Source organism: Conger conger, chromosome 3 (genome assembly GCF_963514075.1).
Source record: "Conger conger chromosome 3, fConCon1.1, whole genome shotgun sequence".
NCBI lineage: Eukaryota > Metazoa > Chordata > Actinopteri > Anguilliformes > Congridae > Conger > Conger conger.
Window position 1 is genome coordinate 64,622,814 of NC_083762.1, and position 22,121 is coordinate 64,644,934.

The 22,121-nt window shown below is 39.9% G+C and overlaps 2 protein-coding genes across 6 annotated transcripts in view; one reads left to right on the forward strand and one right to left on the reverse strand.

Annotated features, from left to right (window-relative positions):
- LOC133124138 (inositol polyphosphate-4-phosphatase type I A-like) overlaps nt 1–4,200 on the forward strand; it is a 45,156-nt gene extending 40,956 nt beyond the window's left edge. For all 4 annotated transcript variants that reach the window (XM_061235069.1, XM_061235071.1, XM_061235070.1 and 1 more), the window contains one exon: nt 1,231–4,200. In XM_061235069.1, the coding sequence (XP_061091053.1) occupies nt 1,231–1,363 (133 nt within the window). In that variant the 3' untranslated portion in view covers nt 1,364–4,200. The remainder of the gene's footprint in view (nt 1–1,230) is intronic.
- Nucleotides 4,201–5,162: 962 nt separating this feature from the next.
- On the reverse strand, nt 5,163–22,093 carry LOC133124392 (E3 ubiquitin-protein ligase RNF128-like). 2 transcript variants are annotated; one of them, XM_061235557.1, is made up of 7 exons: nt 21,663–22,093; nt 14,820–15,067; nt 11,839–11,910; nt 11,569–11,651; nt 7,839–7,935; nt 7,281–7,470; nt 5,163–6,424 (listed from the first exon to the last, which is right to left on the reverse strand). In XM_061235557.1, the coding sequence occupies exons 1-7, from the start codon at nt 22,090–22,092 to the stop codon at nt 6,303–6,305; spliced, it is 1,242 nt and encodes a 413-aa protein (XP_061091541.1). In that variant the 5' UTR covers nt 22,093; the 3' UTR covers nt 5,163–6,302. The 2 variants fall into 2 exon arrangements, with proteins under 2 accessions (XP_061091541.1, XP_061091543.1); XM_061235559.1 differs by lacking the exon at nt 21,663–22,093 and adding an exon at nt 18,463–19,089.
- Nucleotides 22,094–22,121: the final 28 nt, after the last annotated feature.

Genomic DNA, 22,121 nt, shown 5'->3' on the forward strand with positions numbered 1-22,121 from the left:
AGTATAGCTTTCTTGGGTTTCTGCAATAAAGAACCAGGTGTTCAGTTGCTGTCTATTCATTGTTTATATTATGAACTAATATATGCAGTATTTGTTTGTGGCAGTGTCTAATTTATGAAAAATAACTTTGATTCACCATGGAATATGGAAGGACATTGAATTTAGTAGTTTGCTATATTATTATTACTATTATTATTGTTATTATTATGGGTTTTAACTACCTCTGCTATTTTGGGATCATCTCTTTACGATATTTTGGACAGAGCCGTAATTCATTCCAGGTTATGGCACCCTATAACAAAGTCGTCACTGGTGAATTTGTCCAATCAGGTCTGTTTGCGTATCTGGGATATAAACTACCAAGAGGATGTTTACTTCTCTGCGATGCAGTACTAATATTGATTATGTGCAGGTAAAACTCAGAAGACCTTGGAGGCTCAGTTTAATTCTCATAAAGGATGGCATTTTTCAGTCAGGATATATAATTGATGCAATTTCGATATTTGTATTATTATATATAGATTATTAAGAAGTATTTATTTGCCATGTCTATTTTGATGGTTTGTCTTTAATGCAGATGTAAAAAATGCAGAATGTGAAACTGAATTTATATTCTTGCTGTAGTCACTTTATTGGGACAAATTTCCAACCCAACTTATTCAGGTGGTCTTTAGTCCACGATTGTAGGAGAGGGCTTCCAACTCAAAAGAGAAAGATAAAATACTCAGAAATATACATTTATTTTTTCCCTTCTGTCAAAAACTTGTCTCAAAGAGCTGCAAATGTTAATCTTCCAAAGAATCGGCTTGTGTTGTATCAGTCCAGTGTTAAATATTGCTAAATATTGATAAACTATATTCCTATAACACAGCAGAAATTTTGCACCAACCAGCTGTCTGTATTTTATCTGTTTGTGCAGTTTTGTGCTTGTTTGCTTTTGGTCATTATTTATTTTTTAGTCAGAACTTGTATTTAAAATAGCTGTTTCTAGTCTGGTTTGTGAAGCTATTGGCTGTTATGACCATTCCCCTCACCCCTCCCCCTTTCAGCAACCAATTCCATTCCCATTGGCTGTCATAAGTCATGTGAGCTTTTGCTTTGTCAGTTTGCCGCCACGTTTATTTTGAAAGTTGTTTTCTGCTCATTGTTGTTAACACGGCCCTTTTTTTGTTCATTTCTTCACCTGCGATCATACTCTCTGTACTTTATCCCTTACCCCCCACCCCCTAGTGAGGGTTGTCGACGGGAGAACACCATGAAGAATGTGGGATGTCGCAAGTATGCTTTTAACACTCTGCAACTGAAGTCCTTCCCCAAACATTACTGGCCTCCAGAAGGTACTTATGGGAAGGTGGAGACCTGATAGGACAGCTGACCTCCAAACTCAACCAATGGGGGGGGAGGAATGGGGGAGGACAAAAAGGAAATCTTGCTTCGTGTAAAATCACTCTTAAGATAACAAATGTAAAAGTTCTGTGATGTGTATACTGAATTCTTATATGTGAATTTTGGTTTCTGCACACACACAAGTGTGTGTGTGTGTATGTGTATGTGTGTGTGCGCATGCGTGCGTGTGCGCGTGTGTCAATGTGTGTGGGTGAGTGTGTGTGTGCATAAAACCATAATAAACCTTGGTCTGCAATAAACAGGATTCCATTGTCCTTTTAGTCATTACTCTTAACTGCACTACAGTTCAGGAAGCAAAGTACTTACGGTCCCCTAAGATCATGACAGATTATTGCCCCACAGTGTAAATGATTTATAGACTGGACAATTGTAAGTGTCCCAGTAAAGGTAATCTTTACAAAAATGGTTTGGTTTGGTTTGGTTCATGGTTTTTGGTTTCATGGTTTCAGTTATGTTCGGGTCTGTACATCTTTGGTAAAGCAGAGACAAAGGTTATCGGTACTATGTTCTGGTCACAGTTCACATTGAGGCAATAAAATCCTACTGAGGTTATAGTTAACAGCTGCACTTGTGATAATTTACTGAAGGCTTATCACTCATCTCAACAGCAATATCTTGCATTTCATTGGTGTTGGTGTAGATGAGGACTTGATTTCTGCACTTTCCCTGGTGGAGCAGAGATGTAGACCCTGATGTAAAATCCAGTTATGACCAGCTTGAAATACCAGCTACAAGCTGTTTCAAAACCGAGCTTGAGCTTGTCAGACCATGTTGAGTATAGAGCTGGTCTAACTGGTCAACCAGCTACCAGCTGTTTCAAAACCTAGCTTTGGCTGTTTTATTCAGCCGGGGAGTGTTCCTTTACTGTCCGAACCTGTCAGTGTATGATTCTTATGCATGCAGGTATACTTTCCCCTAAAAAACCCTAACCAATTAAAATAAACTAGCAAAGCTAGTAAAATATCCCATGGGCACTGTACTCCTTGATTTCTGCTTGTACCATCTTTGTTGCCTGGTCCGAGTTGCAGCAAACTTCCACCTGTTGTTCCACCTCTCTGCACCAATGGGCTGACCCTGACCTATCCTGTCTTGTCCAATCCGATCTGAGCTGGGCCTGCAGACAGCAAGCGGAGCCTTTGTAAACATTCCTGGTTGCTCAGTGGGCTGGCCCAATGCTGCACATGATGTGTCTATCCTTAACAACATCCTGGTTCTTCTCCTGTTTACCTACATAACAGTCTGCAGGTGTAATCTCCATCTTTTCTGACAGAAAGACTGAGCACTTTTGTCTGCACTGAGGTGTGTCCAAGACATTCAGGAACGAGTGTGATTTGTGAAGTGGAGACTGTTTAGTGGTCCTCGAGATTGCTTTAATAATGTGCTCAATGTTGAAAAACCCAGTAAATACACACAGTATGTCCTTGAGGGAAGAAGTGGGGTATGAGTTTACTTAGTAACTGAATGCAAAACAATTGTTTGGACACCCAGAGACAGTAACTGCCATAAGAGAGTCAGCTGGACAAGCCACTACCACAGTGATACCCCCTCAGAGCTGGAGCTCTTTTCCTCATCAAAAAATAAGTGTGCTGTTGTTGGTGTTTTACCATATGAGAGCACCTTGTTATGAGTAAGCAGGCATCATTTTGAAGTTTCTTCTTGCACATCTCTTTACCAGTGTTCACCAGCAGTGGTAGGCAGATTTTCTTAAACTAAACTTACTGTCATGTCCTTCATGTTAATGTTTTGCATTTCTAGTGGAAAATCTGCACGTGAATTGCCAAACACATCAATGTCGAAATTAAGGACTTAATGAGATACAAATACTGACCTTTATTGGGTCAATAATCAGATACAGATTATCTAGAGGACTTTGCGGGTTCATGTCAAATTGTCTACGCTTTAATGTGATGTTTGGTGCAAATGATACCAGTTACAGTCATTAACTTGCCGGATACTGAGCTCGCACCATTTATTTTGTACACAAGGGGGTGCCCTTTCCTTCAATTGATATGTACAATGTAAACAGTTACATGTAAGGAAGACTAGCTTCAGTAATTCAATAAAGCAATCAAGGGATTTTACAAATACCAGTATCACCAAATTCACTTACCCCTCTACTAACTTTTAACTGGCTTGTTCTAAAAAATATTGATACACGTCGTCTTTCTGATCCAAACAGCAGACTCCCTGCAACTAGAATTGATCTGGTTGTAAAATAAACAGTGCTAGAATGGCAAGACTCAGAATCTAATGCTCTCCCCTGTGGATTAATCAATGAGAACAGTGTGTTTTATTTTATCTCTAAGGGAACTGTGAAATATTTGACTGTACTTGATAACCAATATAAGATTTGTATTTATTTGAATGGTAAAACAAAACCATCGTTAAATGCATGCACGCACCAAAACTTATATAATTGTGCTTTTTAAAAAGGTACCAATGTTCTGCTAGATAATATTTTAATTGTGAAATGTGATTTGTATAATGTACTGAATTCTCACTGAATCAATATTACTATAAAGTTTATTTTCAATTATTTGGACATGATTACTTTTTAGACTGAATTTATTTTTTGTTTATTCTTTATATAGAAGCACTCTGAAACTCATGCTCTACAAATGCCTTCTGCCAAAGTAAACCATTTATATTGGATTTATTTTTACAGTATTAAACATTTGTTTTGTTATACATACAAAGGAAGGGTATCTCTAGTTTTGAGTTCTGCTGTGAAATGTGCTTTATGTATTAATACTCCTGTATAACATGCACTATTAAAAATTACATTTATTGCAACCTTCTGCTTTGCTTTAGACCATTTATGTTCAATCATAAGCAAAATAAGTGAGTCTTTGTTCAGACAAAGTTCAACATGTAACCATAAGTGAACAAATTGAAGATATAATGATAATAAGACATGGTCTGATGTATGTACTTGTGATGGTGCTTGTCCTGGCAGGTAGGAAGACTGACCCGTAAAGCATACCTGCAGCTCAGGAACCTTCTCACCTTCTCCATGTCATAAAGGCGTATTTTTAACTGGTCCTCATTCCATGAAATCAAATGAGCTGGATCATAGCAGCATGTTCAACGGAACAAATCAGTCCATATTTGTGGAACAATCGTTTAAGTGGTTTCCAGAAAATTAAAATGGCAGTTAACCCAATGAAGGACGGTGTGGGTCCTTGCAGAAAATGTGTTTATTTTGAGGAGTTTTTTTCCCAGACTTTTTATGGATTCCAAATATATTCTCCAATAATGTAATAATCAACATTATAAAATGCAAGCATTCAAATTATTGAACTGAAATAGAAGAATTCCAGATTTTGTTTTTTATTTTTTATTACCGTTTCTAATGTGTCGTGTTTCACATCTCAAAAATAGTTTAAATATATTTTAAATCTTTACATTTGTGCTGTCTTTTCAGGAACAGTTTGGCCAGGTTTTGGCTACCTGCACTATAAATAATTAAAACTCAAAATTCATAACATTAATTTGGAATTCCCTGTGGACTTATGTTAAACTAATGTCTAAAAACATTATATCCTCACTAAACTAACTGGTACAGTTCAATTGACCCAAATGTTTGTTTGATTAAAATGCATACATGCATAAATAATCCTGTGAACGTTATGGCAAACATGAACCGTATTATCATACTATGACATCCTATTCCTTATCGAATAGGGGTTTGGATTGTATTCATATTCCTTCTTCAGATTATCAATTGAAATGCTTTGCAAATGAGATAACATGTATTTACAATTGGATTCAAATTTTATTTACATATTAATCATAAATAGACCCTTTATCAAATTCACCACATATAGAGTTTAGGGAAAACAGACAGACCCATAACTATGAATCCCTTATTTAAACACAAGGCTGTGGATACACAATATCACTCTGAAAGACCAGAATTTAAGTGAGTCACTATTAAAAACAAAACAATACTACGACAGCACAGAAAAAATCATTACGTAAAGTGCACTCAAAATCTTTGTTGAAAATACTATGTTCAAGGTTACATTTTTTAAATGTTACAGCTTTTATTGCATCGGTGGGGGAGGACAGGGGGGAATTCAACAATAAATTAAATGTCACCCACATTTCCCAGTCAGTGGCAAAACATGCAGTCTAAAACCTGAGGTAAATGGGATTAAAGGGGAGAAAAACTCAAGAAAATAACAATTATTTCCAATAACACTTTGCTTGAGGAATATGCCATAGTGCTTACATAACAGTTATGACATACCAGTCATCACAAATCATGACAGCTTGTGACACACAGTAACACTGTCAATGTATGCTGCAATAATACATGCATACAAGTTATTCTGAATCAGTTTTGTTATTTGCAGCAAGCATTATTACTGTGTTATGACATTTGTCTTAACTAACGACACGCTGCCATGACTGGTTATGGCTGGTTATGACAAGTGCTATCAGGCCTATGGCAGTATATAGGCTTTATGAGATATTATTAAAGGGTTATCATATTTACATACCCAATCCCATACTCAAACAGTGATCTGCTTTTTAAAAGTGAACTTATACACCACATCGCTGTAAATACGACTTAAAATTCTGCTTTTGCTGTGTGGTGGAAGTTTCCAGCAGATGGAAACAACCTCTGACTGAACAATAAAAATAAAAAAAAGGCTTCCGAAAGGTTTTACTACATGCAAGAAATGAACCTCAATAGTCTTCTCTGGATGGAAATCAATTATGATTTGCTTTAAAATGATATGCAGCAATACAGGTTTACGAGTGATCTCAAAATGTAATTCATTGCTGCACTTGATTATCTTCGCTCATAGAGGAGCTTTTTTGATTCTTAACACAGCCAGAAAAAAAGACGTTGGTGTTTCCGGGGCGAGCGTTTTCTGTGCGCAACTTCATGACTTCACCTCCAGGGGGCTTTGCGTGTCCCCCTCAAAGGCCAGGTTGTCATAAACGGGAGAGCCCCCCACCTGCACTCCTTCATCGTCAGTCGGGTTGTGCCGGTTTTGGTGAGGCACTGTGGGGTGAAACCAGACGTAGATCCAGTCAGTAAATGGCTAAACCCACAAAGACAAAACCAAAACATGTGGTTTTGTTCTGTATGTTCAGTATACAATTACATGAAGAAACTGGAAGTACACATTTCATGCCTGAAAACATTGGAGTCTTCCTAAGTCTAATTTGCATGGTGGAGCATGTCAGAATTAGGAATTTAAATACAGTTTAAAAAAACGGTTAGAAACATATTCTGCTCATTCAGTGACCTGGTTAGGTTTGCTGCAACAAGGGAGGCAGCTAGAATGAGAACTGCAAAACCAGGGCCTTCCCAGTTCAGTCCTATGACTGTTCCATCACAGGATGTCACAAAACAAAATGGTTGCCGAATGCTACCTTCATCCCGCAGGTGCCACATGCAGAAAAGCAGAAGCTATTTAACAGTACATGGAAGTATGCCAGGTGTAATACCATTATATGCAATCAATCCATACAGTTGAATCTCAGAGATAAATACAGTTTAGAACTGGCTGGTCAACCAAAGGAGTAAATGCAGAAGCCACAAATGTTACCTCCCTTTTATCACACCAATGCAAAGAGAGTGCAAACAGGTCATACTTTCATGTTTTCATATTTCAATAGTCATATTTCTACAACCCTTTCCCAAACTTGGACGGAAAGTGGAAAAAATGGAAATTCAACAAGTTACCTACGTTAATATTTTAGGCCATCTAAAAGCATAGTATAAGAAATAATTGATTTGTGAAATATTTAAACCAAAAAATTGCATATATTTTGCCAGGTACGCAGGAGCTAATGTGTGAAACGTACTCTAAATGACAGTCTCAGGAGAACAGAGAGAGAAAGACTCCGCTTACTGTTCGAAGGGGTCTGTGCACCAGACGGGAGGCCCTCGGATTCATGCACAGAGGCGTATCCAGATGAGGCCGTTTCGCTCCTCCTGTCGATCTCGATACCCGACGTCGCAGTAGGAAGCGTCTGCGAGTCTGGCACGACGGACACCTGTAGCCCATTCCCGTGGTCTTCAGGCTCCTCTCCCCCTTCCAGCTGCAGGCACACAGGAGGAGAAGCTTAAACAGGCTAAACAGGCTAATATGCTAAACAGGCTAATACGCTAAACAAGATAAACACACTAAACGCTAATGAGCCTGGAACTGGAAGAGGCAGAAACAGCCCACGCTGCTCCTCACTGTCTGTTCCACAAAGCAGGATTAGATTAGATTAGAAAAGACTTTATTATCCACACATGTTGAGATTTGTCTTTGGCTACACGTGGCATATACAACACATTACAAACATACAATACATTATAGATGTAAAACATGTAGGCCAGTCATAATGTGTAAGGGCCATCGTGTTTGTTGTGCTTTTCCCTACGGTCGTAACGCGCTAGGGAAGTCGGGGGAAGAACGCACCTCGATCCCCAGAGACTTCAGGATGTCGCATTTGCACATGGGACAGGTCCTGTGCTCCAGCAGCCAAGGTTCGATGCATGTCTTGTGGAAGAAATGGCTGGAGAGAGAAAACAAAATCCCTGACAGGTCAGCAATGCGCCACCACACACAGTGTGTGTATTTGCCCACTTCCTAATGTTGTCTATTATGGCATATTTGTCACAATGAACGGTTTTGAGATCTTTAGACAAAATGTAATATTGGACGAAGGAAACCTGAGTAAACACAAAACCTTTTATATTTATAATTACATTTATTTAATGAAAAAGGTTATCAAACACCCATATCACCCCCCTGAAAAAGTGAAAGCTGCCCACTTAAACTTAATAACTGGTGTTAATAAATAAATGAGATCTGAAACTATGCCCGTGTGACAAACATGCAATAATAGAGGAAATCAGGAAGGGGAAAAATACTTTTCATGGCAATGTACATACATGCACGCGCTGATTTTAACCACAGATTTTCCACACAGTGCTCAGAGTCAGCGGGTCACCAAAACATTCTCAGCAATAAAATACCAGCATTTTCCATTGTTGCTGCTTGATGATAGGATGATTATAAATGTTCACAAGGCGCCATAGCTGAAGACAGAACCCCATAGCTGCTAAAACACCGATACCTCCTCTGCTTATCATTCAGTCCATCGAATAAGAAGGTACGGAGGTTAGAAGGAAAACGAGCTGACCATGTGGTTTGTTAATCATTAGTGGCGTACTGTAAATTCTCTCTTTTTCTTGGACCTCACAGGGCCAGCCAAGAATCGGCTTTGTCGCTTTGAATAGCCTTGTTGAAATAAGCACTCGCGAGAAGGCTTTCGCAGTAATTATGAATTATGTAGTTTCTGCCCCTGTACAGAAAAGTTAACAAGATGGCAAGGCAAAGCCTCGGCAAATGTCTACGCCAAGTTGCCTTACACTTTAAGCTCATGCTCAGTAGAAGAAAGCAAGAAATTCATGCAACAATGGACAAGAAAATCAGCATCTCAGTTGAAATTAAAATGTGGCCTGTCTTTTAATCTTAACACTGCAAGTAGGCTACTATACAAGCTTCTCTTTATGAATAGCTCTCAGTTGTACAAGTAGGCCTACTGAGATGAAAATTATTCAGTGAAGAAATTAAATATAAAGCCTATAAATCCGAGTTATATGTAATGTTTTGAAGTCATGTGAGCACTTAGGACAGGTTTCATGGGAGTGATGATTTATCAATGATATGTTATATAGTTTTAATAATTATAATAACCACAACGATAATAGTATGTCACATACATTTTTGCCACCACATTGAAAACAAATTCAACTGGTCATGAGGAGGAGTCTGTCAGAAATAACATCTCCTGCAACCAATAAAAGTGACAGAGGGTCCAGTTCCACTTCTGCGCTGACAGGCATGGGTCAACCCATATAGTTTCTACTCCCCCTTAGCTACGTCAGAGTCCAACTAAACCGGTCTCATCTGGTCTTGTTTGTTTAGACCTGCTTATAAAAAAGGTTGAACTAACAGGACAATCGCATTCTATTCAAAATCTCAGGTGAGGTCCTGCTGGCAGCCATGGGAAGGATAAGGTAACCTATGAGTGCTGATATCGAGCCATTTCCTGACGAAGAAAACAATGACCATCTTTATCAGAAATGGAGATAAAAATATTCTCCAGTTCAAGTGAGCAAAGCTGACCCGATCACATTCGCAAATATGAAAATGACCTTGAAAATTTTTGATGAATTTTAAAACTGCATTTAAACAACATGGTTCCTTCAAATAATATACAGTAAGCTATTAAAAACAGAAATATAGTTCTGACTTAAGCCAATTCAAATTAAAATTCAAAAAATCTATATAGTCATGGCTGTGGTTGATATGTATAGTACTACCGTAGTTACCATTGTCAGTGAGATCAGAGCTTCAGGCTCAAGGCTCAGGGACTACAAGAAGTCCATCAGCATTATCAGGTGGCAAAGGCAACAACACGGCTATAAAAGTCTTGCAACCCAGTAATTCACCTCGGTGTAAAGTACATACTGTCACTAAAATCTGTCATTTCAGAACAGAAACCAATAGAATTGAAGCTCTGTAAGACACCCTTGACAGGGATATCTGCCAGGCCAACAATACAATACAACAGTAGACGTGAGCTGGTCTAAGTATTAGAAGCTAATCTCTTTTCAGCGTGCGGTTTCGGACAGGTTTGCCCTTGCCAGAACAAATAAAAGCTCAAATCACAGCTGCGATATGTACTTTCCAGCTAACAGCATTGGCCACATGACCGGGACCACGTCAACCACTCGGCACTAGATTGAGTCGGCACTAGATTGAGAGATATACTGTAGAGTGAGATGCGTCTTTATACGCAGTACCTCTTCCTTTCATTTCAGCATTTGATTTATTTCTGTGTATATGTATACACACTTTTAATACATAATATTCATGTTTGTTATTATTAAAGGGTAAGTCCAACCTGGATTTTTCTTTTATTTGTAGAGGATTAGCTGTCCTCCTGATTAAAATGAACTATCAGCCAACTCGCTACCAAGTGCACACATACTGTATAGTGCAAGCTCCTGGTAAATGCTGTGATGGACTACAATGGGGTGGGCACTTACAGTCTATAGCTGGTATCAGACAATGGCAGTCACAGGTTTCCGTTCTACTAAATACAAATAGAGGGGCTAGGCAGCTTCATGGGCTAGAAGCTGTTCTACACACTACCAAGCTAGTTTCTGTTCAGTTAACTTTAGTGCTTAAGTTCTATTGAAATTAAAAGAAAATGGCACTTTCCTGTTGTGGCAAATTTCAAGGGCTTGGGAGGAAGGAATTTATTTTCACCAGCTAAAACAAGATCAGGGTGAGAAAAAACAATGGCTTGCAAGTGTGTATGACTTTAATGAGATGATTTGAATGAGAACATTCAGGTGAGACTACTGAACTTACCAAGCAACTTTGGCTACTATGGGAGGTTGGGGTTCAAATTACCCACCCACTGTATTTTTTCAAAAATGAGAAAGAGTATATGTGTAGATTATTATGGCATACCCCTATACCAAATTTGCATCTTTTGTTGCTGTTAGTTCTGTGCAGAGATCACTTTGGCCATCCACTGAGAGGGACTTAATCAGTAAAATCTGTTAAATGACATTAATGTTGTTTTGAAGTGGAATCCCCTGTAATTACTCCTACAATGATATTGTAATACTGTACCTGTGTAGTGCTGTAAAGGTACATTACAGCATAGCCCCTTTTCCATTACACAACTGTCCAGAACCTCAGTGGCTCACAGAATGCATTCGACTAAACCTTGAAAACCACAAGGATGAGAATTTGAATACACCATACTGTATACATGCAAACTGTTCTTTATCATTTGTGGTGTATGAAAATCCCTTATTCTTCATACCACTGAAAGTACAAAGTACAAGGCAAAGCCCTCGGCAGTCAGCAATAGTGAGTGATCTAACGCTGACACAGGTACTACAGTGGGAATCTTGGTTTTAAGATAGGTGTGCAAAGCTCCCGGAGGCTTCAATAAACTTTCAGATGGACACAAACTTTAAACAGCATAAAAGATGGAATGAGTAAATTAGCCATTTCTCAGAGGAAACCAGCCTGCAGTTAGCTCCAGATAAAATGCAACTACTGAAAATAAAAGAGGCGCTTCTGTTGGGCAGAAAATGGGAGAGAGGCACTAACTCACCTGCAGGTCAGTATGGACACCACATCGCCAGGCTTGTAGGCATCGATACACACCGCACAGGTGTCTGCCTCAGGCCCCGTCTCCTTTACAGAGATAAAACCAGCACATAATTATTCACATGTACAGGCATGTACCTGAGGGAGTAACCAAAACTGATCTCTTACCGCATTCATCTCCATAAACCCAGCCATCAGCAACGCACACACAGGCACACACACATGCACAAGCACTCGCACGTGTTATGCACTACGCACACAATAGGAAGTTTACCTGGTCGCCATGCTGCAAGGTTCGCACCTGCAGCTGCCCGATGGCCTTCTTCGCCTCATCTTTAAGTTGTTTCTGGAAGAAGGAAATGAATGACAGAGAAATAGAGGCAGAGAGAAAGCAAGAGAGGGATCACTTTTTTGGAAAAGATTTCATTTTTTTCTGACTGCTGGGGAAGGGCCAAGTTGGGAATGGAGGAAGGTGCGTCGCATATACACACACACACACACACACACACACACACTACTTCATATTTTACAGTTTTCTAAAACAAAATATTAACTTAAACAATTCAATTAACTTTCTTTGTAACAATTACTAAATACATTTTCAAATAATTCTAAAAATAATTATGCGTACATTAGTCAAGAGTCAGAGGCGTATCATTTGGGTGACTAAGTAGGAAACACAAGTCATCTTTCATCTTAATGGCATATTACACCGAGTAGCACACAGTCCATTATACAGTTCCAGAGGCTACCTGTACTAAGGAAATCTGGGTTAAGTACAGTGCTCAAGTGCACAATGGCAATGCCCCACTGGGGAGTGAAGTCACCATCTCCCTGGTTGCTAACTAAGATCATTAACCTACGCCTCGAGATAATCCCTGGGGAGGAAGTAACAGCGGAAGGCAGTCCCAGGTCTGGGACTCTAGGCGTGTTCCTTGCGTAACTACACGACTAGCAAACAGAGTATCCCCCCTCATCAGGAAGGTACACCACAATATTTGTGTCGTGAGCGATCTCTGGGGTACCAGGGTTGGGGGGAAACATTACATCAGCCTGTGGAGGGAAAGGAGGGCAAGTTGGGGGTGGGGGTGAGGTTTGGGGTGGGGGAGGTACTGTGGGACTTAAGTGGGAGAGGACGACTCTGAACGGCAAATTAAAACTCAGCGGGAAGATCGCCGCTGGGAGTTGTTGATGGCCTTGCCCTTGCACGAGGCAGGAGAAGGAGACAAAAGATACCGTTTATTAGTGCGAACCAACAAGCCCAACCAGAAACCGGCTCAAAGATCACCTGAGAACAGGCACGTGGAATTCACAAATCATTCCCAATGAGTCTGGTGCAATTAACACCATTACCCTCCGAGGACACCACAGCGTGCCTATGGCACTGAAACGCATGCTTCCACCTGCAGGTGGACCTTGGAAGGGGATATTTGAACAAAAAGGAGAGATTGTGTAAAACAGACTAACCAAGTAGCCAGAATCATTTGAAAAGATTTGTGATATTTTAGAAAAAATGGAAACCAAATGCTGTGCATGTGTCCTTTATTAAACACTGGACAGTAATGTATTGGGGAAATGGCATCTACACACAAGCAAGGTTTCTCCTCTTTAGAGAGGGAAGTTTCATGAAAACAGTAAACAAAAGCCGTATAACACCCAGGGTGAACATTCCACCATGGGAACAGTTTCCCCTTGCGGAAACCAGAAGGTCCCGTTGGGCCTGAATATTTCATGGAGTCGGCTCACACAGTTCAGATTTCACAGAGTTAAGAAGAGAAGCGTTGAAACCCTGAGGGCAGGAACACACAGGATTTAGGGCAAATCTATACCCTATGGACTGTGTGGCAGGCGTGTGTGTGTGTGTGCTGCAGGTTATAGTGACAATGAGAGGTATTACAAATTATAGAGGTCGTTGATGTTGACAATGGTGCACTGTCAGCCTTACGTTTTTGAGAAACGAATTATCCCTGAAAGATTAAAGCTACTCACAACATAGTCAGACTGACTGCTGCGAAACCAGTTTCTACAGTATGTTTGCAAATAGTCTGAGTGCTCACTAGTTCTATGACCAGTATGAATGAAATGTGTGTCAACCACAGGTAAAAACAAGGTTTTGTTACAAATTACCAGTAGTAGGTCAAAGCTATTTTGTGGTCAAACCAATGACCCTTTTCACCCAAACCACCTTATAAAACTGCCCACTGACATCATAAGAGGTTTCCAAAGGCTATAACTGACACAGGTTTCCAACTGGGGATATAACAACAGGGAATTTCAGCTTTGAAAATGTCTCAAACAAAAAAAAGCTCTTAATTCTATCAGCATTCCATTAGGGTGACCAGTAAGGTCAAGGTCAGTAAAAATGTATTTTAATTTTCCTCACAAAATTATGCACATTCTATTGACATTATTAGTTTTGTTTTGTTTGTCTTTTTAATGTTCATGGCATTGGTAAGAATCTGTAATTTAAACGATCCTGAGGCACAGGTTTTTTAGCCTGTAGGTTGTGCTGAAAGGTGTATTTTTATTGGTTTTTATAAGTGTCCAAACAATTTAAATATTTTTTTTTCTAAATTGAATTTATGGTTTGATCTCCCGAACATGTTAAGAAAGAAGGTGCATGTTTACTGGCAAATTATTCAGATTGTTGGCCCACTTGATAAACAGTCCCACCAGAATCTGAGTGTTATTTTTCAAATTAAATGACTGAATTTGCAGTGGCCTTTCTAAATAAATGTGATACCATTTGTTGGGTTATTTTGTGATACAATTTTCAAAGTCAAACTGTAAATCGTTGATTGCGATTTTAACATGATTCATTGCGCAGCTCTTCAGTAGAGCATGCAGATCTGTGACATCAATAGGATATAAGAAGTGCTGAAGTGAAAAGTCTTGTGCAAGGCATATACCATGCAAGCAACATAGTTATTGACAAGCAACATGTCCAGCAGTGAACATCTGCCATTAACACACTGGACAGCAGACCTGGGTCAAATATGCAATTGTTTTGGATTCAAATACTTTTCCGTGCTCGATTGAGCTCGCCTGGTGCAATTTAGCCAACCAAGAGGACCAGAAGGCAGGGTTTGCACTTTTTGGGACAAAGCTCAGAAGTGTAGAAAAGTCTTTGAATCCAAAACAATGACACATTTGACCCAGGTCTGCTGGACAGCTAATATTCAATTGCATTTAGTACCACTATTACAACACATGAATGATGGCTTGTTTCATTTTCATCATGTGATCACAGCTCACCTGTCTGCGGATGTGGGCTCGTGCGCTGTAGAGCCGACGGGCTGAGTGAAATATGAAGTAACCCACGGTGACGGCGGTCACCACAAAGAAGGAGAGGGACACCAGGATGAGGGAATACTGGCTCATCCAGGGCCCATGCGGGTTTCCCACGGTGATCTCCATTGAGACCCGGACTCCGCTCTTGATCAGCTTGACGATCTCCATGCCCCAACTATTGCCTATCATGATGGCCACTGTGTCACGTGTACCTGTGAATGCACACAAACACAATCACATAGGACACTTACATAAAGGCACACACACAGTTTAGAAGTTTACAAGGCATGCCACAGGAGTTTGTTCCTGAAAGGACTGTCCAGCATCTGGAAACTGGACAGGCTCGGCAGTCACATGATCACTGTTGGAACAACTGGGTAAAGTACATCACTTCCAGTGAAGTCTGTTGTTTGTCTTCCTGCAGCTATGAAACTCTTTGTTTGCTGCCATCTTGTCTTTTCCCTTCTTTTTACCCTTACCAACCAACCATGGTTGGGATGTGCAGTAAAGCAGACCCTAGGCTAGGCCTACCACAGCGGGGAAAGAGAGAGCGAAGGCCTGCAGACGCAGAAAAATACTATCTACGATTAGCGGTTGCTAACTCAGAGTAAACATGTTATCCTGCTGCAAGTATGTTAACTAATGAAACTGCATCCACCAAGGGAATGTTTTATTTACTAACATAACACTTTGCAACCACTGTGAATCACAATGTTAACTGGTAAAGCACATGCCATTCCCTCTTGGGTCTACAGCTGCTATTCCATCTGATAGCAATGGGAGCAATGCCAACCAGATATAGTCGTTTGCAAAGATTTGGGCAGTCGGCCCAAAAAAGTTTTTATTTTCATTTTTCCTGTTTATAAATTATAGAAAAGGAAAAGAGCCAAAAAGCCTATTTCCACTGTCTGAAACATTATTAGGAAATAGAAGATAAATAGAACTGGTGAATTCAAGGCAAGGTCTGGAAGACTAAAATGCTCAAAAAGAATGCCCGAGACCTGGTGAGAAATACTCAGAAGAACCCACACATCACTGCAAAAAAAAAAAAAGAGTAGCAGACACATGTTCACATGACAACAATACAACATACTTTAAACAAGAAAGACCTACATGGCAGAGCTACAAGAAGCCTTTCCTACAATCCCAACACAAAATTAAGCGTCTGAAATACGCAAAAGAAAACATTGAAAAGCCTGAAGCTTTTTGGGACAATGTGCTTTGTACTGACAAAACCAAAATTGAACCACCACCAAAGAAGGTATCTTTTGGAGAAAAAAGGGTGAAGCCTTTATAGAGAAGAACACCTTGCCAAATGTTAAGCATGGAGGTAGATCCATTATGCTTTAGGGTTGTGTGGCAGCTGGGGGCACAGGAAATATTGTGCAAGTGGAAGGAAGAATGGATTCCACCAAGTATTCTAGAAGCTAATGTTCGAAGGTTAGTCCAGACATTGAAGTTGAAGAGAGGTTTGGTGTTCCACCAAGACAATGATCACAAGCAAACCTCAAAATCAACCATGAAGTACCAAAAGTGTGAACCACAGAAATTCCAAAAGCGAGATTTGAAAGAATCATTTGCAAGCAGCTATAGTGGCAAAGTACTAACTGACAGGGTTCCCAAACATGGCCTTTTTCCTTTTTTTATTATTTTGAAACTGTAAAATGTTTTAATACAAAGTAATCTTGATTTCAATGACATCATCTGATGCTGGGTAGCTTCCCTGGTGATTATCTGACAAGCCTGTACTGCAGCCCTCTTCAGCTCCTGCTTGCTTTCGGGGCTATTTGTCTGGTCTCCAGCAAGTGAAATGCATTTTGAATTCAAAACGTGGCCAGCTTTGGCTGTATATTCAGGATCATTGTCATGCTACCTGATGAAGCTTTGTTCAATCAGTTTTCATGCATTTGCTTGGATCTGCGCAGACAAGATATTTCTGTATACTTCAGCATTTATCTTGCTGCTGCTGTCAGCAGTGACATCATCAATGAACACAAGTGAGCCAGTTCCAGTGGCAGCCATACATGCCCAAGCCATAACCACCATGTTTGACAGATGAGGAGGGTACTTTGGATCATGAACTGTTCCTTTTTTCTCCACACTTTCATCTTTCATCCATTTCCACAGGTTGATCTTCGTCTCATCTGTCCATAACACTTTGTTCCAGAACTCTGCAAACTGTAACCTGGGCATTATATTCTTGAGGCTTGCCAAGGGTTTGCATCTTGTGGTGAACCATCTGAGGCTATGCTGGCACAGTCTTCTCGGGTGGTTGTCTTTGACACATCTACACCTACATCCTGGAGTGTGTTCTTGGACAGCTAAATGGGGATTTTTCTTCACCATTCAAAGTATTCTTCTGTCATCCACTATACTGGTCTTCGGTGGTCCACCGAGTCGTTTGCCATTGCTGACCTCACCATGGCGCTCTTGCTTCTTAGCAATGTACCAAAGAGTTGATTTTGACAACTCTGCTTTACTGGCCATCATTACTTCTTTGTTTGAGAGACAACAACAACCCGCAAATGCAGATGGCCGTCCTAGAATCAACTCTACACCTTTGCTAGCCCTGTTACGCATAAACTTATGACGACACATAACACACCTATTCAAGAAACATTTGAGCAGGTAAATGTCCAATTACTTTTGGTCCTCTAAATTGAGGGGGGTTAAAATGGCTGTAATTCCTACAGTACATGGTTCTCCCAAAATGGATGTAAAAACCCTCAAATTAAAACTGAAAGTCTTCACTTTAACCACATAGTGATTGTTTCATTTCAACAGTTTGTTTGCAGGAATACAGAGTGAAAACAACCAAAAAATGTGGCACTGACACTGTCCAAATAATTACGGATTGTATTACTGGATAGGGGTACAATTCTATGTATCTATAGGATACCGCCCCAGCGAAAAGCATTTGTGCCTTTTTAGGCACGTTTCCTGAAGATAAGAGAATTTAGAAGCGGTCTGGTGGAGAAATGATGGCGCCCAGGGCTTTAAAGAGGGACAGTAGCGTATTGCCAATTTTGTGCCTTTTCTCTCATTTTCATAATTAACAGTCTAGTTCATAAGACAGTATTAATCTTACTCGCATTACTTCCAATACAATGCCGGTACACACTGCCATTGCATTGTTAACCAACGGTACAAGGTTAGGTTTTGTCATTACTGAGTGCGTACCTTCATTAACATGATCATAATATTTCACGGGTAGATTACACCACGACCCCGTCCCTGAACCGTAGCTACAGTAATGCAGTTAGTGGTAGAACCTTTTTTAAACAAAGTTCCGTTTTTCTGCACCTGTTGTTTGGTGAAAGTCAATATATTTGCAGAAAAGTATGCATTTGGGAGGACATTACTAAATTAAGTTTCCTTTCGGATGAGCGCACTCACTGCTATAGTTGCTTTAGATTTGACCTGGTTTCTGTCGCTGGCCAGGAGTAAACAACATAATAACCTATTGGGAAAGCTTTCTGGCCGTGGAGCGGGGGGTCATAAAACGTTGACAAGTAGGCTACGCGCGGCTGTGAACGAGTGAATATAAATGTAATAAATAACGATGTATGTTTTCGGACAGATTCATACATTTAAATTCCATACATACCTGGGTGAGCCATTTGTATAACGCTATAACCCGTGTCTGCTTCGTTAAATATTACTGCCGCGATAGCTCCGTTGCTGGCCGCAATTTTGATCTTGTCTGAAAAAGTACATCCATGTCCGCGCAGTATGAGTGCGATCCAACCTTTAGCATTGCTGTGAATGTCAGAAAAACTATCAGTTTCACAGCCGTGTATCGGTTTGGGTAAAATCACGCTCCCAGCCACGGAAGTCTTCGGCGAATCCTGCCCGTAAAGCCCGCTTTCCTTGCGTTCCCATACGGTTGCGTTATGAGAGTCAACATAAGATACATTCACAAATGCTGTATATAGGTAAGCAGCCTGCGCCGAGCGTAGACTTGATACTATCAAACAAAAAGCCACGAAAAACAATGAAAAGAGACGTCTTGTTTCGAGTCCCATAATTTCCCCTTCACTCCCAATGTGTCAATCCCGCAATAAAATCGGGCAGCGTAAAGTAAAACTCCAGGCACAGCGGTAAAAGTTTAGCAATTATGTTGCGCATTCATACAAGTTTATGTCGATCAAAAAGTAGCGTCTCCTTAGAGCGAATCGGTAGTCTTGTCTATCTATTGGCTGGTTCCGGATCGGCGTCCAACTTTCACTCGAAAATGTTGGTATTTGGATTTGATGTTCTTAAACTGATCCTGGACCGACCATTTACAACAGAAAAACTGTGGCGTTATCTCCGCCCCAGTCACGACTTAGAACACACCCACGTCGCCCTTAAAGGGACAGCTATCTTGTTCTCACTCCTATGTTTAGTAGTCAAAAACGATTTATCCAAATATCTGGAATAAAAATAAATATTTCAATATTTTAAAATCGGTACTTTATATTAATTTAATTCATATTGCAATACCTCACATACAAATAACAAGTCACTTTCTCTTTAATTTTTTAGCTGACTTAATTATAATTCCCAAAATGTCACCAAAACAATTGTCAGGACACCTGGGTCCAGTCATTAAAAACTTTTAGATTCTAGATAAGAATTATCCTGATTTTGAAATCCCTTTTTTACTATCTCAGATCAAATTGATCTTATAGGTTTTGTCCCAGTTTTTCAGAACAAAATTCAAATATGATCATTTTAATACCTATTACACGACCAGGATTACAGAATCTAGACAACTAGATATGAGTGGACATGTTGGAAAACATGTAAATCAGTTTGCATATTATTTTTCATCTTCATTAGTACACAATTACATAGGCTAATGCCAGTCTAATTCCAGAATTCTCAGAAGAAGTAGACAGAAGACACTGGATCATAAAAATAATTCCAAAATAATACCCTTTCACTTTGACACTAATAAAAATGACTTCCAAACACAACTATCTTGTGGACATAATGTTTTTACCTATCAAAAGGCCTTGGTTAAAATAGCCATTCAGTTGATCTATCTGGATGCTGGTGTAGCTGAGGAAGAATGAAGAAATTTTTGTTTTTGCAACTACCGATTAGGCAATTATTTTAGATAGATAATAGATAAATTCCAAAGCATTTACAATGCAATTCCTAATTTTTAAGGCTTGCTGTTCTCCTTATCCCATTTTAAGTTTTGTGGGGTTCTTCTTGAAAACATTTTGTCCATAGACATAGACATAGATTTGGAAGGATTTATGTTCCTATGAATTAAGCATTGGATAAAACAATACATTCACAAATGCCTGGAACCTGGAATCCATCCTGAATCCACCCTTTCAGTGGGATCAAGATTATCCTGATTTTCAGCATCAAAACTATCCTAATCTACACCATTGAATTTTAGAATTTAGAATTCCACCCAAAAATAACATTTGATCTAGATTCTACTTAGGATAGAAATTTCTAAATCCCTATCCCAATCTTTTAAATAACAAATTTTGAGATGTAATCCCATCTGATTTACTGAACTGAAATCCTGTTCCACAAAGGATTACTGAGTTATCCAGATAACTACACTGAATAAAACCCAGTCCCTGCCTAGACTGTAGTTCCAGGTTTTACTTTGTGCAGTTACCTGACTAACTCGGCAATCATACTTTGTGGAACAGGACCCAGTTCAACCTTTTAATATTAATCTACATGTTGATCAAACTTAAAATGACTGCTCATCTGGGTTACTGAAAGGTTTCCCCTGAGGTAAGCTAGTTTTGATTTCAGATTCTCATAAAATTCAGTCCTCTACACATAGTATATCAAGGCACTCCTGAGGTCTAGTCTTCTATGCTATATGCTGCCATCTGCTGGTGCGCATGGTAATGCTGTATGGAACCATATACAGTGTCACTCTGGCTGCAGCCCTTGTTCCTGTGCGGGATTTGCTGGCTGAAACGAATAGTAACCTGAAGGGTTATAATTTTATTATAATTTTCTTATTAATATATATGCACACACTTGTTGGGATGGAAACTATATTTATCAAATAATGGATATTTGGCCGGAGAGAGTACATCTGAATAACTTCTCACTTGCAATAGAGTTAATGAGAGATGAGAGAGAGAATAGACACTTGTCTAGTGTTAGTCTATCTCTGATCCAGCAAGGAAATGTGACGACAGTACCCAGAATACCAGGGTAGCCACAGAAACGACTCGCACAGGCGATAATGTTTATACAGCAGGCAATGTTTCCACTCGGTTTAACACTACACTGTTTGAAGAAGACCAGCTGACATTTCCTTCACAGAGATCATCGTACCGATGATGTGTGTGAGCGTATTATATTTTCCAGAAGCATAAGAAGTGACCAAAATACTTGAAGTGTATTATCAGTTATCTACCAGCGGTAAAGATAAAAGTGTGACAATAGCTATATATGGAAAATTTAATTCATGATTGTACTACTTGCAAACTATGCAATAAAATGAAAAATACATGTAAAATTACAGTTAGCTTTAAAGTCAAATCAAGTTGATTTTCCTGATTATGAAAACTACCTGTGATTATAATAACCACTGAGTCAGACTCTATTAGTTATTTGAGTTACATAAGAACTCTTTACAGTGTAGGTGTAGCCACTATGGTACAACTTGTGCAAACATTTGAAAGCCTAACAGTACATAGGACCAAGGCCATAAAAAATTATTATAAACTGTAATTGCATTTTGAACCTGTTTCACCTTCACTAATTTTATGCAGCTGGTCTGGTGAGTGGAAGGTTCTAGATGACCTTCAGGTAGTTACATGCCTCACATACCTTCCAGATACATGGGGCTTGTTTCATTCCCAGTGCCGTCAAGGTTGTAGATGACCACACCTATGGCCCCCCGTGAAGTAGCTATTCGGTCCTTCTCTGTGAAGGTGCAATTCCCTCTCTTGATCAGGGCCAGGAAATGCACTGAGATTGGGCCATCATCAGAGTTGGTGAACGTGGTCATGGGATCGCAGGCCAGGGGATCCTGGACCGGGAGCTCCAGAGGCGCTTGCACGAGCCCGATGAGAGAGTTATACCCGTACACCCCACACTCACACATCCGCCGAACTGTCTGGTTGTCCGTTGGGCTCTTGTACTTTATCGCCACATAGGCTGTCCAAAAAACCGACGCCATCGCTCCATGTTGAACAGCCAAAAGTATCCACAAGCAGGCCCAAAGCCACGAGAAGCCGCGTCTACCTTCCATTGCCATTTTGCTTTAGGTCTGTGAATCAAGCTTGT

Excerpts from the sequence above, each read along its gene's own strand:
- LOC133124392 (XM_061235557.1), bottom strand. The coding sequence starts at position 22,092 with ATGGCAATGGAAGGTAGACGCGGCTTCTCGTGGCTTTGGGCCTGCTTG. Across the intron at positions 15,068-21,662 it reads AAGCCCCATGTATCTGGAAG|GTACACGTGACACAGTGGCC; the intron begins GTATGTGAGGCA and ends GTGCATTCACAG. Across the intron at positions 11,911-14,819 it reads GAGCCCACATCCGCAGACAG|AAACAACTTAAAGATGAGGC; the intron begins GTGAGCTGTGAT and ends TCCTTCTTCCAG.